General features: G+C 41.9%; 1 protein-coding gene across 4 annotated transcripts; it reads left to right on the forward strand.

The window, feature by feature from the left end:
• The first annotated feature begins 4647 nt into the window (after positions 1-4647).
• On the forward strand, positions 4648-14035 carry orai2 (ORAI calcium release-activated calcium modulator 2). Of its 4 annotated transcripts, XR_007885046.1 has the most exons (4): positions 6604-7262; positions 10162-10397; positions 11762-12758; positions 13478-14035. XR_007885046.1 is itself a non-coding variant. In XM_051402303.1 (3 exons), the coding sequence occupies exons 2-3, from the start codon at positions 10167-10169 to the stop codon at positions 12341-12343; spliced, it is 813 nt and encodes a 270-aa protein (XP_051258263.1). In that variant the 5' UTR covers positions 4648-4946; positions 10162-10166; the 3' UTR covers positions 12344-13486. The 4 variants fall into 4 exon arrangements, 3 of the variants coding, with proteins under 3 accessions (XP_051258263.1, XP_051258264.1, XP_051258261.1); XM_051402303.1 differs by lacking the exon at positions 6604-7262 and adding an exon at positions 4648-4946 and having other exon boundaries at positions 11762-13486; XM_051402304.1 differs by lacking the exon at positions 6604-7262 and adding an exon at positions 4648-4782 and having other exon boundaries at positions 11762-13486.
• The last annotated feature ends 1211 nt before the right edge of the window (positions 14036-15246 follow it).

Consider the following 15246-nt stretch of genomic DNA (forward strand, 5'->3'; position numbering starts at 1 on the left):
GAGCAATAAGGGTTTTTGGTTGAAGTGCCTCAATCAATCAAGTAGAATTTCTATGTGGATGACGGACAAAGCTATCCAGGTGATACAAGATCTTTCTCTGTATCAGAAGGGTGGCATCACTTGGATCACCAATAGTCATGTCGTTTTGCAAACCATTACAGGTCCTAGTTCGGGACTGAGATAAAAGTCCAATGGAAAGACCTTTTGGTCTTTCCTGCCAAAATGATGCAGCAAGAGCTCTGTAGGTGAGTCAGTGTGGACAGATACATCAGGCCAGTGGACACTGCCTTAGATTTTTTCCTCATTCAAGCCTTCGCTTGCTGGTGTTTTGACCCCGGAAGGGCAATGGGGTTTTGACTGAAGTTGCACTAAAGTTTGTTCGATTCTCCCCACCTGAGAGTGAGCTGTGACAGACGCTGTAGATTGGCAGAAGCTTCAGGTTAAAGAGGTAAAGCCAGGACACCACTGCTGGACAGTTGACTACCGATAGTGTGAAGAATTAACTGGCGAGAAGAAGAAAGAAATACTAAAACTTCAAATATGTTGAAAATGAATTACAAACCACATCAAGACAAACACCTTTTTGTGAAAGACGTATTTAAAATTCCTGAACTAAGTCAGGTGCCATCATGCTTGTGGGCACAAAACGAGTATGATGTAGGTGTAATTAAAGGCACAGAGCCTATTGTGACAGCAAAATCAATATCCTTTTAAAGAAAGGAATTGAAGGTATTCAACCTGGCCGTCAAATAGAGGGTTCCTTACATCCACAGGAAAACCTATTGCTCACCACACCCTTGTTGCTGCATTTCATGATTCTGTACTGATGCCCAAACAAATTTCTATCTGCAAATGTGAAGTACACAGTAACAACCTTGCGAAAGTGGACTCAAACAAGGTGTTCAATGTGTTGCTTTAACTGATTCACCACTGACACCTACAGTTGGTTTGTAGGAATTCCTAATATGGGCAACTTCACAGGAGGAAGCTGCATGGAAGAAAGCAGGTTGCTCATTCATGGACATGGCAGTGGCCAAATGGCGAGCCCTGCCTACCAAAGTCTGTTTCCTCACAATGCTAAATTAACACATGGGAAGGACCATTTGTCAAATTAGGATAGGATGAGTGAAATATGGAGATATTGGTACACAAAGGGGTTCTCTAACTTCTCACAAGTGCCACTAACAATGCGCACCGTGGTATTCAAATTCCACAGGTTGCTCACCCACCTCCACACAGGTTCGACATCGACAAAAGCGCTACCGATTGTTTTAATGCACATGAAGGCCAAAGTAAGGGGGACAGAGGTGGTCTCAGCCCATTCAAAATCCTATTTGGGAGACCACTGAACACTGGGATTGGTCCTGTTAAGAACTCCCTGACACCAGTCAATGTGAAGATGAAATGCTGCATTATTATTCAAACCTGTCCTCTGTGCTTTCTGATATCCACCAACAGGTAAAGGAAGAGTAGCGGAAAAAACAGACGAGTGGAAAACTGCAAAGCATGCAGGTGGAACAGGCCCTACCAGATCCTCCTCACCACGGGAACAGCAGTAAAGGTCGCTGACTTGGATCACTCATTTGGATCCACGGCAGCCACTGCAGACGAGTCCCGAAAACCCACTGACACTTCTAGCGTGCGTCCACATCAGTAAGTGAGCCAACGCTTTCCTTCCGCCTTGTATTTGCGAGGGAAAGAGGGGTGTGGATATCTCTAGGACCACATGTTTCTTAAACCCACGCAGAGGCAGCACGCTGAATACGGGGGAAAGTAGAGGTCACACTGCTAATACGATGACGCCAACCAAGAACCATCCATCCATCGCCAGAGGGGTGACAGATGGAGAGAACTGGGCTCACTCACTGCCACTGTCGTCCTGCCACTGTTGCCACTACTTGAGACCTTGGTCAGAACAAAACAAACATAACAACAACTCAGTCACCAGCCGCCCAGGAAAGCCTTCCCTGGCAGTACTACCAACCCTGAGACAACACATCTGGGTATGCGGTTTCACCATGCAAAGAAACTAGTTCAATAAGGGGGTGAAACAGCGCTCTCCTCCAGCAGTAGCTCCAACAGACCCAACCCAGATCCTCGAGAGCATGGCACGGTGGGGAACTGTACACAATGCACACAAGATAAATGAGATTGGTGTGGAGCTAGAAAATCTGACAGCTCTAGTAGCAACGGGCTCCTCCGCCCCGCTCTCCTAGTGTCCAAGGAATCAGAAAGGTGGCTTTGAAAGACCGAAGTGATATGGACATGATGTTCGCAAGCCAAGCCATTATTGGGACGGATTGTATTTACATCCCAGAACATTTCTGATATCATGCAATGTTCAGTATCTTTGTACTATTTGCTCTTTTGACACTGTGTAATTCCTTAGAGCTCTAATTATCGCTGTGGTTAAATCTTCCATAGGCCAGTATGTGCATAAGTCACAGTGTGATGCACATCTTGAGAATGGATCCCTCTGTATTACGATGAGGACAAAGTGTAACCTGATTACTTCTAGCTGTGACAATGCTAGTCTTGTATCTCAACCCGCTCGGCCCCCGTCTGTAGCTTAAGTGCTGGAGTTCTGTGTTATTTTCATGGCTTTAATTGGCAGCAGCACACATAATCTTCCTAAATTCACATAAGCCTCCTTTATCTGTGTGTGTATTAGTGTACTACAATAGTGCGCTGTTTCATTATGAAATAAAGTATTTACCATTAATCAAGTTTAAATGCACATCAAAGATGCAATTATACTGAGATTAGGATAATAATACTAGTGAGTCAGGGTCCGCGCTGGGGTAGATTAGGTTCTGATTTTCTTTCTGTTTTCCATAACTGCCCTGATGCAGGGTGTGTGAGTTGGGGGGGGGGCTGTTGATAATATGTCTGCAGCTGTCCTAAGGTGTCAGGCCATATTGTGCCTCATGTGAGGAATGTGGTGGCAAATGAAGTCCAACATTTCCTTGATTACATTCTGCAAAAGCAATATGTTCTTGCGGTCCTTTTGCACATGCCACATTGGTTACGGCAGCGACCCGCTCGCTATTCTGTTCATATAAATATAAACAGTGCTGCCATTGTCATCATCACAAGTCCAGGCCAAAGATATCTTGAGGATGTTTCAACAGAGCTCCATTCTTACACTCTCTCCAGTTTGCTTCGGTGGACATTTGCTCATCAACGCCAGGCTGCCAGCGAGAGGAAAAATAGAAATGTTGCAGTGTGAAATTGAACTGGTTATTCAGAGCTTGAGGAATGGCCAGTGGCTGGCGTCAACATGGACCTTGGATCCTTAATACAAAAACAGATTGATAAATGGAGATGTCTGAAATAACAGTTGACAGGAATACATGTGCTTCTGGGGTTAGTGCCACTGTGGACAAGGGGTCATGGTAGTCCACGTCACTGACAGATCACCTCCATGAAGGCTCAGGATTATCATTTCATTATTCATACTTATATTTTTACCCTGTTATGGGTGTGAACCCAATACTGAAGTTACCATGAAGGGATCATCTCATTACACCAGCATGGATTTTCAGATCCGTGGTAAAAATAACAACAAATGTGTAAAAAAAAAATGATACAGCTCCCACTTTGGACTATAATTGTGTGTTTCTGTCTTGTGTCGTGCAGAATCACTGGATGAGGAATATTTGTATTTATACATTTTATTCAGTCAGTTGAACAGAACGACTTCTCTTATTTTTCTTTATTGATATGTGGACGGTGTGTGTGTGTGTGTGTGTTGCTAAGCTTCAGATCAAATAGTTTTAGTGCAGTTACAATCAAATGTAAGCAGTAAGCAATGCTCTTATTGTGTATTGCGTCAGATGTCTATTTATTTTTAATTTTATTTATTCTATCCTACAATTGTTACCTTATTTTTTGCTGCTGTTGTTTGAGATATAAGCTGCTGTAATGCCTTTTTTCCTCTTTGGGATCAATAGAATACCTACCTACTGACCGACAGTGCACGCTCTTATTTAATGGATGTGATGGTTTATGCATTAAATGTAAATTTAACATAGGCTAAATCTTTTTATTCATTTATTTTAATACTCTTCATTTATTGAAATGTGGCCCCTTACAGTAGTTACTTTATAGACAAAGAGAATAATAATAATAAAGCAAAGAGTTACTAAATAAATTCATAAGTGACAGTAAGAAAAATTAAAAGAAAGGGTTATAGGATATCTTTTTATAGTATTTTTATTCTCAGTGCAGGCTCTTATTTAGTGGATGTGATGGTGTGTGCATTAAAAATACGTAATTAAAGATGCAGTAGGTCTTTTTTATTTAAAAAAATAACAGGGAGGATTTTTTGAGACGCAACAATCAACAATCTTCAACCCTTTAAGTGTCTTTATATCTTTCTGGACTCTGATTGGTTGGGCGGGTGGATTCTTGCAAATATCTTTAGGAGAGCTAGAAGGAGCCAGGGGGACCTAATTTTTTCACTTATTATGAGATTATCTGTCTCGTGTTCTACTGTCAGGACACTGTGAAAATTCCCGCAAATATAACAAGTTAATAATCAGTTATTTTACCTACTGCAGCTTTAATGTGTCCCTCTCCTCTATGCAAATTCAATGCAAATCACCTTGTGCTTTTATTTTGAAGGCAACACGCCCAACAGAACCGGAAGCCTTTGTGTAAAGACTTTAGTTTTCCCTCTCCATCCGCCCGGTTCTACGGTCCAAACGGCGCCAGAGCAAACAACCGAGAGATGCCCGGTGGAGTTACCTGGCCGCGAGGAACATAAAGCCAACCACACAGGTGCGACTGAGGGGGGGGGGCTGTCGGTAACTGCAACCGGAAATAGTTCAACCAAAAACAGTCGCAGTGAATCCGGACAGCGTTCATTTATTGAGCTGCACAGTGAGGAGAGAGAGAGAGAGAGAGCGGCTTCCAGGAGCCTGTATCGATCACCAGAAAGAAGGGTAAGAAGAAAAACCAAAAAAATAATCTAAAAGGAATCAATTACAGGCGCGTGGCGTGATTTGGAAAGCGTGCTAGTTTAGTTAGCTTCACTAAGTTAGCCAACGAGAGAGTCTGCGCCTGAACTCAGCGTTGTTTTTGACTCTTGGTTCACTCTGAATGCGGGTTTATAACCACGAGGAGTCTAAATGTACCCCCCCGAGGACTTTATATAATAATAATAATAATAATATAATATTTTAAATAACCGCAGCTCTCCGTTAAACTGGCTTTCTGTCCGGTAAACGGATCCTGCTAACTTGTTTCTAAATATACATGAGGCGTTCAGGTGCACTGTTCTGCTGAAGTGGTGCTATCCCTGCAGAACCCCCCCCAAAAAAATGAGTCCAGCTCTCCAAAGTTAGACAGGTAGAGATATGATTTGTATTTTTACCCCTGAATGCATCACTGTACTTTATAATGAAGGTTTAACTCATGCACTGACAGCAGTGGTTGGCTCCTTTAAAGGGGGGGGGGTTATTTCCTGTCATTTTGCACCAAAGATGAGTTTTCCTGATATTTTTAATCACTTTTTATTGCAGTTCTCCTTCAGCAGCAGTGTTTCCCAACCTTTTTCTGTAAGGAAGCACTTTTTCTGTCATTCTGTACTTTTTTTTAAAGCAGATTATTTCCTGTGAGCATCAGATATTTTTAGGGTTGTTTTATAAGATTATCTGCTTGTATCATGCGTTTTTAACATTCATGTGTGTTTAGTGGGCTTCTTATTATACAGATTCAGTGTTTTCTTCTCATTGTTCTATCAGCTCTGTGGTTGATGCAGCGTGAGGCTGAGAGAGAGATAATAATCTAAACTTGAAACACAAGAATTTCATTTGGTTTTCTTCACAGAAATGTACAAATGAGATCAGATATAGGCCTACAGTGTATATTTTTTTAAGTTTTTAACCTCCCACAAAGTTGGGAGAGCCCCTGTCTTAAAGTAATGGATTACTCATGATGATTTAATGCAGGATGTGTCAGTGTTAATTCATAAATTCATTGATATGTGTATAAATTAGCAGGTTTTCAGTTGAATAAAAGTTTATTTCAGGACAATGCTGCTCTGATCAATCAGTGAGAATATACACAATTATTATATCTTTTACACATTTACAACGGGACAGTGTTAAAAACGTCATATTGCATTTATTTCTTTCACTATTGGTATCAGAAAAATGTCGTTTTCACTGTTGAAACTGTTAAAATCAGCATGATGGTAAATATTTGTTGAGTTCTGTACTGAACAAACATGGATGTGTAGGCCAGGACGTCTCTAGAGGTTCATTTAAATACACACATTGTACATTTAGTTCAATTAATTGTGCAGTCCTAATTTATAACTTAATCAACAAATTAGAGGAGAATGATCAGAGATGTTTGAGCTCCACTGCGTTCAACAACACAAACATCATTTTAAAAAAAAATAAACTAATATCTTTCTTTCCACTGTTTTGTAGATGTGTCAAAAAAATACCAAAATCACCATCAAAATAACTAATATAAAAACAAAAAAAGAATATTAAATTTTTTTTAAAAGAGAAAAACAGAAAATTTTTTTTTTAAACCCATTTTTTTTTTTTTTAAATTAAAAAAAAATAAAAATAAATTTTTACGGTTTGCGTGCCAGTTTGTACAAACTTGGGAAAACCAGTGGTTTGTGTTTGCACAGTCAAAGAGTCGTGGTTAGTCGAGAGGAATGGGGGAGCTGAGCTGAGACGTCACCAAATTCACCCACAGCGATGAGTGACTGCGTTATGTTTTTTTAAAGCTGTAAACTAAATCATGTGACGTTAAAGTTGACCTTCTTACCAAATGTATGGAAATCGGCATTTCATTGGTGGAAAATCTGTTTTAAATCACACAGAACCGCGTGAGGCCATCGTAGGCTGCGTTCACACTGTAAGCCGTTGTGCTCAAATCTGAGTTAATGCTCGGATCTGATGGTGTTTTTTTTTGTGGTTTGACTGATTCCAGTGTGAACGGGTCCTGAAACCACCAGCCTGACGAACATTGATCCACAGTGACATAAAAGTCCCGTTCATACCGATATGAATGCTCACACTGAGGTCACATTGCAAAATTAGACCTGTAGTTCTGCTTTCTACCACAAATAGTAGCTCAGATTAGATGTGATTCGTCACTTTGGGACTACTTTACGTCACATTAAAAAAAAAAAAAAAAAAACAGATGTTAACACCTTCCCCCAGCCTCCGCTCTGAGTGGGAGGGTGTGAAACCACTGCTCTCATTTTCAAATGTTATCTGATGGAGACTCATCATGTGAGTTTGCTGTGTTATATGTGTGTCTTTGTGTTTCTGTCTGTCTGTCTGTGTGTGTCTGTGTGTGTCTCTGATGCAGGTTTTAATGCTTGCTGTGAGGGAGGGAGCCAGCAGGACTGAAGGGTGTAGTTACACTTTAAGATGTTGGTATGTCAGCCTCTCCGGTCTTCGGTTTGTACTCTTTGACTTTTCGGGATCCCGGCTGCAGGAATTTGCTCGCGTTAGTGATGTAGGGTGACAAGTTCTAGCTCGCAGTCAGAGCTGGATGGCGGCAGGGGGGGGCGGGTTGCAGTCAGGTTTCTGTGCTGGCCAGGCAAGTTCTTCCACACCAAACTGGGAAAACAGTTTCTTCATGGGCTTGACTTTGACATGTTGTCCTGTTCAAACTGGAAAGTGCCTTTCCCTTAACTGTTACCACCGAGACTGTTGTCCAGATCAGGTTGTGTAAAACGAACCATTTGGATGAATTTTGAGCAGATTATTTCCAGTGAATAATATTTTTAAGCATTTTTTTTGTACAGTTCTCTGTCTGTATTATGTATTTCTTTTATTTCTAACAATCACACAGCCTTAATAGACTTCTTTTTTTTGACAAATTCAGTGCTTTATTCTCATTAATCTATTTGCTCTGTGGTTCTTTTTAACTGCATACTTTCTAATGCAGGACGAGGCCGTGTCGCAGAGCCCCAATCCTCAAAGTTTATCTCTTCAATACAATTTAATTGATTCTTCACAGAGATGAATGACGTGCTGAGATGTACGTCTGCTGTATTAAACTCTTATTAATTACTTTTGGTTATATAGTGTATATCTGTGTAGTATTGTATTGTAGAGAACATTGTTCACACTGTAGAGAACATTGTTCACACACAAACTTTTCTTACTGTTTCGTGGACAATGAGAACAAATGTACCAGCTTTATTTATGTTGATCATTGAACTTGAATCATTATTGCATTTCAAACTGGTCACAACAACAACTGTTCATCCCAACAGCCGGTAAACAAATGCAACTGCTGCGTATTATCATGTAGTTTCTGGGTGAAACAGAAAATGAGAGCACAGTCGCTGCTATTTACTGCCAACTACTTTTTTATCTACGCTTTATCTTTGTCATTTTATTTGCTTCCTGTTCCTACCACACACACACACACACACACACACACACACACACACACACACACACACACACTGAGGGGGGCGGGGGACATTATTATGAGAGATGGATCTCATCCCGATGCCCCCGCAGGGAGGGTCACTGTGTGTTGTGGGAATGTTTGTGGTTTCCCTAAAAAGAGAAGAGTTATTGTTGGTTGGTAATGATCGATGGGACACAGGAAACACTCCCTGCACTCTGATAGAGTGCACACAGTTAACATGGTAACTTTCAATAACTTAACTCCCAAGACATTAAACGATTAACACAATTAAATGATCATGTGGGCTGAATGAAGTGTGTATTTGGGTGCTTTGTGTTAGTTGTAACTCGATCTGAACTGACTCAGACAGACCTGAGAACGTCGTGTTGAGTTGCCGTCACTTTTACATGATGGGTGTGTGGCAGAGGCTCAGTTTTATCTGATCGTAGTTAAGTCACGCTGCTTACATTGCAGCCTCTTATGTCGTCTTAGTGAAGAGGAGCCGTTGACATTAGGGGTGGGTGATAAGGCTCTAAAATAATATCACAATATTTCAGGTAGGGCTGTAACTAACCATTATTTTCATTGTTGGTTCGTCGTTGGTGAAAGCCCAAAGGGATGTGTTACAGTAGATTCTTCTGTCCAACCAACAGTGCAAAACTCCCAAAAAACTTAATTTACTATCATAAATGCAGCAAATCCTCAGATTTAAGAAGCTGAACCAGTAAATGTTTGACAGTTTTTTCTTGAATAACAACAGAAATGAGTTCAGTCTATATAAGCAAGAATTAAAAGTCATGGATAAACTACCGAGTATGGTTGGTCCCTTCTTATACTGATGACTGTGCTGGGTTGTGGTGGGTTTGCTCTGTAGTGGGAATTTAGTTGCTTTTTGTTCTTCTGTTTGTTTGTTTGTTTGTTTCTGGGTGCTTGTTGTTTTTCAGAATTTACGTCTTTAAAATCTCACCACTGAAAACCTGTAATGGGCCTTAAAAGTAGAAAAATATAAGAAGGTTGAGTTATTGAGGTAGACTTCCTTAAAATAAGTATTTTGTAACTTTATTGAGCTGAATTTAAGAATTTGTACCTTTTTTTTTAATCTTAGGTTAATAATTATCAAAATCTTACAAATAAGTGACTTTGTGTTTAAATGAAGCATTTTTTATTTAAAACAATGAAACAGCTGCTCTTCCTCTATAAGGACAATAATCTGGTTCCTCTGCTGGGATGTTACACAAACCTTTGTTGTAACTGGTTAAATTTAGCTCAATATGAGCTGTAACATCTTAAGTTAGATATATTTTCTTGAAACCAGATTACTTTTCTAATGCAAAACATGTTTAACAAGATCCCTTTTAGACTCATTTCCCAGAAACACTTGTTTTGGAGTATCTGGTACAGTACATGCATTGTCCTCACTCGTTAAACTAACTTTCTGTCAGTCGACTAATGGATTTATCCACTAATAGTTGCAGTTGTAATATCGGTATTTCTGTGTTGATACTGAGCTCACATTAGTTGTGGGGCTCTCTTTGTACTCGGCTGGGGAAATAAGTTCGGTGTATTGCTCTCTTTTGTTGCATCTCTTACATATTACCTAATTACCTGATCTTTTGCAACCACAATCACTTCCACCGTACTGCCGCCCCTTCCCCTTTTCACCGGGGAGTGGGTAGCAGTGTTAACCTCCAGCTGTACGCCAGAATACTGCCAGTATCACCACCACCATGTTGACCATCTCTCTCCTTTTAAACCCGCCAGGTGCCATGAGCAGTGAGCTGAACGTGCCCATGGGTTCCCCGGCCCCGGGGGGCTCGGAGCGGGGTCCGGACTCCGGGGGGATGGACTACAGGGACTGGGTGCGGCGCAGTTACCTGGAGCTGGTCAGCTCCAACCACCACTCCGTGCAGGCCCTGTCCTGGAGGAAACTCTACCTGAGCCGGGCCAAGCTGAAGGCCTCCAGCCGGACCTCCGCGCTGCTCTCTGGCTTCGCAATGGTCAGTCCCTACGTCACTGCAACTCAGCCTCTTTAAGGACATAGAGTCTGCGTTCGGTGGTCCCAGGTTGCATGTTTCAGTTCTTGTTTTGATCTAGATAATCCACCACAGTAACCTGCATGTTCCATTTAAAGCTGCACACAGGAACTGATTTTAAACTTCCTGTTTTCTGAAGGTTTCAGTGTTTCCTGTTCAACAACAAACTGCTTTTATAGTTTGTCTTTTAAATGTAATTTCCTGTTGCCATACTCATCATTTTGTTGGTTTATGGCGACCAACCATCAGTTCCACAACATCTGAGCATCCTTTAAGAGTTTATAGTGAGTGAAGAAGCAGAAACTGTAACTTTGATACAGCACACAGCCCACTGACAGCCACCTGTACGTCCACTGTAAGATATTACGAGCCAGGTTTTCTCTCATAAATACACAGGACTGGTCTTATACTGTGGTAATTGTAAGCTTAATCTGGTTCCGGCACTTGCAGCTTGTTTGTGGTTTTTTTAATGTATTTCCTTCGTCAGCTTGGTGTGGCAGCTGGCTCTGAATACTGCGATACCCATGAGCCACAGCCACTGTTGCCATGGAGAATAAGCCAGTCAGAGATGTGAATCAGAGATGCTGCAAATCCACTCTTCATCTTTGCCGTTAGGATCAAAAACACCAAACTCATCTAACATCTAACACTGGTCCAGAATCTCAGCTTTCTTAAAACTGTAATCTTTAAGTAAGATCTTCTAAGATCTGTGATCGGATGTTTCTCAAGGCAGTTTACCTTGGGAGTCAGATTTAGCCACAGGCTTCAATTAGATATATCATAAAACTGTTTATCTTTTGTACTAATTGCTGTACTTGCAGAATCCTGGCAGTCCCATGGTAGCCCGGTAGCCCATAGTGTAATCCACATGTCAGGGTCACGAGATGTTTAAAGTTCCCCTCCACTCAAAAATGTGTTTTTATATGTTTTTATATGTTTATGTCCTCTAAAATGTGAGACTGCTTTCTGTGCTCCAGACGAGCTTCATTCAGTACGGAGCGAATTCCAAAACCTACTGCCGTCTAGAAAATGCCACCGGCAACCAAACAGGAAACCTGCAGTCCAGGGCGGACCTGTCGGTACAGTTTGCTCTCGCATAGTCAAACGTTTGACAGCAAACATGGTGGTGTCCCTGAACGCTTCACCAGCCACTGCCAGCTACTAGCTAATAAAGATGCTAACTACACTTACTGTAAACATAGACAATAGGAGCGTCGGCTGGTGTGACGCACGCCGCTGGGCGCTGCTGTCTGGAGTGGAACTTGTAACAACAACTTGTGTAACATGGGAACCGTTGTGATGACGTTGTCCGTGTGTTTGTGTCACAGGTGGCCATGGTGGAGGTGGAGCTGGAGACGCAGTACGACTACCCCCGGCCGCTCCTCATCGCCTTCAGCGTGTGCACCACGGTGCTGGTGGCGGTGCACCTCTTCGCCCTGCTGATCAGCACCTGCATCCTGCCCAACGTGGAGGCCGTCAGCAACATCCACAACCTCAACTCCGTCAGCGAGTCGCCCCACGAGCGCATGCACTACTACATCGAGCTGGCCTGGGGCTTCTCCACGGCCCTGGGCATCCTGCTGTTTTTGGCCGAGGTGGTGCTCCTCTGCTGGATCAAGTTCCTGCCCGTAGACTCCAGCGACATCAAAAAGACCACCACGTGCAGCCCCGTATCGGCCACCGCCGTGGTGAAGACCACGGCGCGCGGGCCGCAGAACAGCGGCTGGCAGGCTGCGCTGGCCTCCACCATCATCATGGTTCCAGTGGGGGTGATTTTTTTGGTGTTCACCGTCCACTTCTATCGCTCTCTGGTGGGCCACAAGACAGAGCGCCACCACCAGGAGATCGAGGAGCTGCACAAGATAAAGATACAGCTAGACGGCCACGAGAGAGGCCTCCAGACTGTGTGAGAACACGGCGGCGACTTTAAGGACTTGCCTTTTGTATCCCGTATTTATCAAGCCCTCCTTCCTCCCCGCCGTTTGCTCTGGTCCTCGTCGATGCAGCGAGCTCCTCGCACAGACTGCCGACACACGTCAGACTGCTAATTTATTCTGGGGGCAAAGTTGTGTTGTGGGACGCGGCTGTGTTTTAGATCTCATTGTGATATGCGTGGTAAAAAGGTTTACAGAAAAAGGGCTATTATGTTCTGTGTGTCGTATTTGTTTTCATGTTAGGGTTGGGTGACATTAGCCGTCCATTGTGGATCTGGGTCCATGCAAAACACCTGGATTAACTGCAACAAATCTCCTATTGAATCTGTTATCTCTCCTGCCCGGAGCGTCAGCTAATTAATAACAGAGAAAGAAGAACCTCTCCACAGCGGTGAGTCCGCTCCGCAGGGCTGCAACCAGCCTTTATTTTCATTATCCATCAATCTGTCGATACTTTTCTTAATTAACTGCTTGCTGTTTGGCCCAGAACACGGTGAAAAATGTTGATTATTGCCCAAAGTGAACCCCCGACAGTGAGCTGAGAGGAAATGTTGGAATCTGCTATGATAAAATTAGGGAGAGTTCCTTTTTAAATCAATGAGTTTTATGTATTAACTTCAAACGGGCTTTTTTTCCTTAAAAAATGACTCAAAGCAATGAATCAGTTATCAGAATAGTTTATGGACTCTGGTCAGTAATGGGAATCTCCCAGTTAATTTTCTGTACTTGACTATCAATTTAAAGGGCCAGTGTGAAGGATTTAGTGGCATCTAGTGGTGAAGCTGCAGATTGCAACTGAATACCACTCGCCTTCCAAGGAATTTAAACGGTTTATTCTAAGTTAATGAAAACACAATTCTTATATTCAGGTGATTATACACTAATGAAAACATACCTGTGAATATTATGTTTAATTTCTGACAATAGATCCTCCTGAATGTTCCACACTGCCCCTTTTTAAACTGAACGGTTTAATAGTTGTGAATCAGGACCTTGACGTGTGCCAAAGTTTTGTTTTTGTGCGTTTGAGCAACATTTGATGTCTTATGGCGTTTATCTCAGTGTTGTAGCCACTAACAGCTGTAGTGTTTCTGCTTTATCTGCCAACAGAAGCTGATCGATTCAGATCCTTACAAACCGTTAAATGGATTCAATAAGAGATTAAACGAACCATCGAAGCCCAATCCCGCTGCATGGATTACGTGGTGCGTTATCCTCGGTCAGGCTCACGTTTCACAATAAAACTCAGATTGTTGTTTTAACCGTAAAGAGCTGGATCATACATCACACTGACTGCAACTCTCTTCTGACTGATTGTGGGCATTTCTACAACATGTACTGGTGCAGCATGAAAAACAAAAAAACAACTACCATCGGAGTTGTAAAGTCTTAAAGTGACAGACAAGCCTCAAACATTTTATCATCTTCTTCCTCCTAATAGCTTTTCCTGTCTTACAAAGACCACGGAGCCTGTGTAAAAGGTGTCAAACCGGTCATGTGTGCATACTGACGCTGCTCAAAGTGCTTAAATATGAATGTGTTACTGTCCAAATATAGTTCTGCCTTACAGAATGATTGCCTTTTTATGAAATGCTGTTTTGCTTAAGGTCACACACAGCCAGGAATGTTGGCCTGAACGTCTGAGAGAGAGAGAGAGAGAGGGGACGGAGAGAGAGAGAGAGAGAGAGAGAGAAGGTCAGAATGGTGAAGACAAGAGTGCACGTTGTGATCTCCAGTGTAAATACTAAAATAGTGGAGACCTTTCTGTGTGTGTGTGTGTGTGTGTGTTAACTGAACACACACACACAGGACGAGGTCAGAGTACGTTACTGCGTTTATAAGTGAAATGTACAAACTGTCACATTCCAAATAAGATGACTGACCAAAGTGTTGCTCAGTTGTTTGTTTCTCGCTTCTCAGAGGAGACAAAAAGTGCACTTGTAGTCGTAGTTGTGTCGTACTTTGTCTCGTGTTTGTGCTTCTTAAATGATAACCGCAGAGGTCACGGAGACCGGTGTTGGAAGATTAAATTTCACAGCCTGCAACAGACTTCCAAAATAAAACATGTAAAGTTTTAATTGTGTCTTGTGAGTTCTTCAAAAGCAGAACAAACATGTTAAAATGGCAGATCTACGGAGGCCGAGACCGCTCGAGTGTGCCGTTATCTTGAGACAATTTAGTTCTCGAGAAAATTGCCCTCTTATTTTCTTTGATAACTAAACCATTAACTTGTGATCTTGAGATAATGGGTTTCTTTTTCTAGTATACACAGATACTCTGACTTCTCAGTGTTTTTTTAAACTGGGGGCCACAAGGGGGTGCCAGAGGGGGCTCAGACACTTTGAGGGAAGAATTATGACCCTATTATTAAAGAATATAATAAATAAGAATATATAACATATGGAAATCTTACTGTTTATAGTATTGTCAGTTGGTTTTTAAAGACATCTTGGAAAACAATGCTATTTGGGGGGCCTTGGCATGGAAAAGTTTGGGAACAGCTGATATATTCCAGTGATTCCCATCCTTTTCTATCACTGAGTAAGTGACATTTTATGGAGCGAATGTGAACGAGCAATCTGAATGAATAATGTGCAGATTGTTTCCTGTAAATATTAAATCAGAGAGGAGTTTCTGATATTTTTAGTAACTTTTTATATAATTCTCTTAATAGGCTTCTTTTTTTGTACACATTCAGTGTTTCCTTCTCATTGTTCTATGAGCGCGTTGGTTGTTTTAACAGTGTAGGACAATATCCAAGCATCAGGGAGGGAAAAAAAGAAGCCTATTAAATATGTATGACTATTAAAAATAAAAGCATAATACAGACAGAATCATATCAAAATATCGGACGCACACAAGAAAATAATCAGCTCAAA

This window comes from Dicentrarchus labrax, unplaced genomic scaffold (assembly GCF_905237075.1).
Source record: "Dicentrarchus labrax unplaced genomic scaffold, dlabrax2021, whole genome shotgun sequence".
Lineage (NCBI taxonomy): Eukaryota > Metazoa > Chordata > Actinopteri > Moronidae > Dicentrarchus > Dicentrarchus labrax.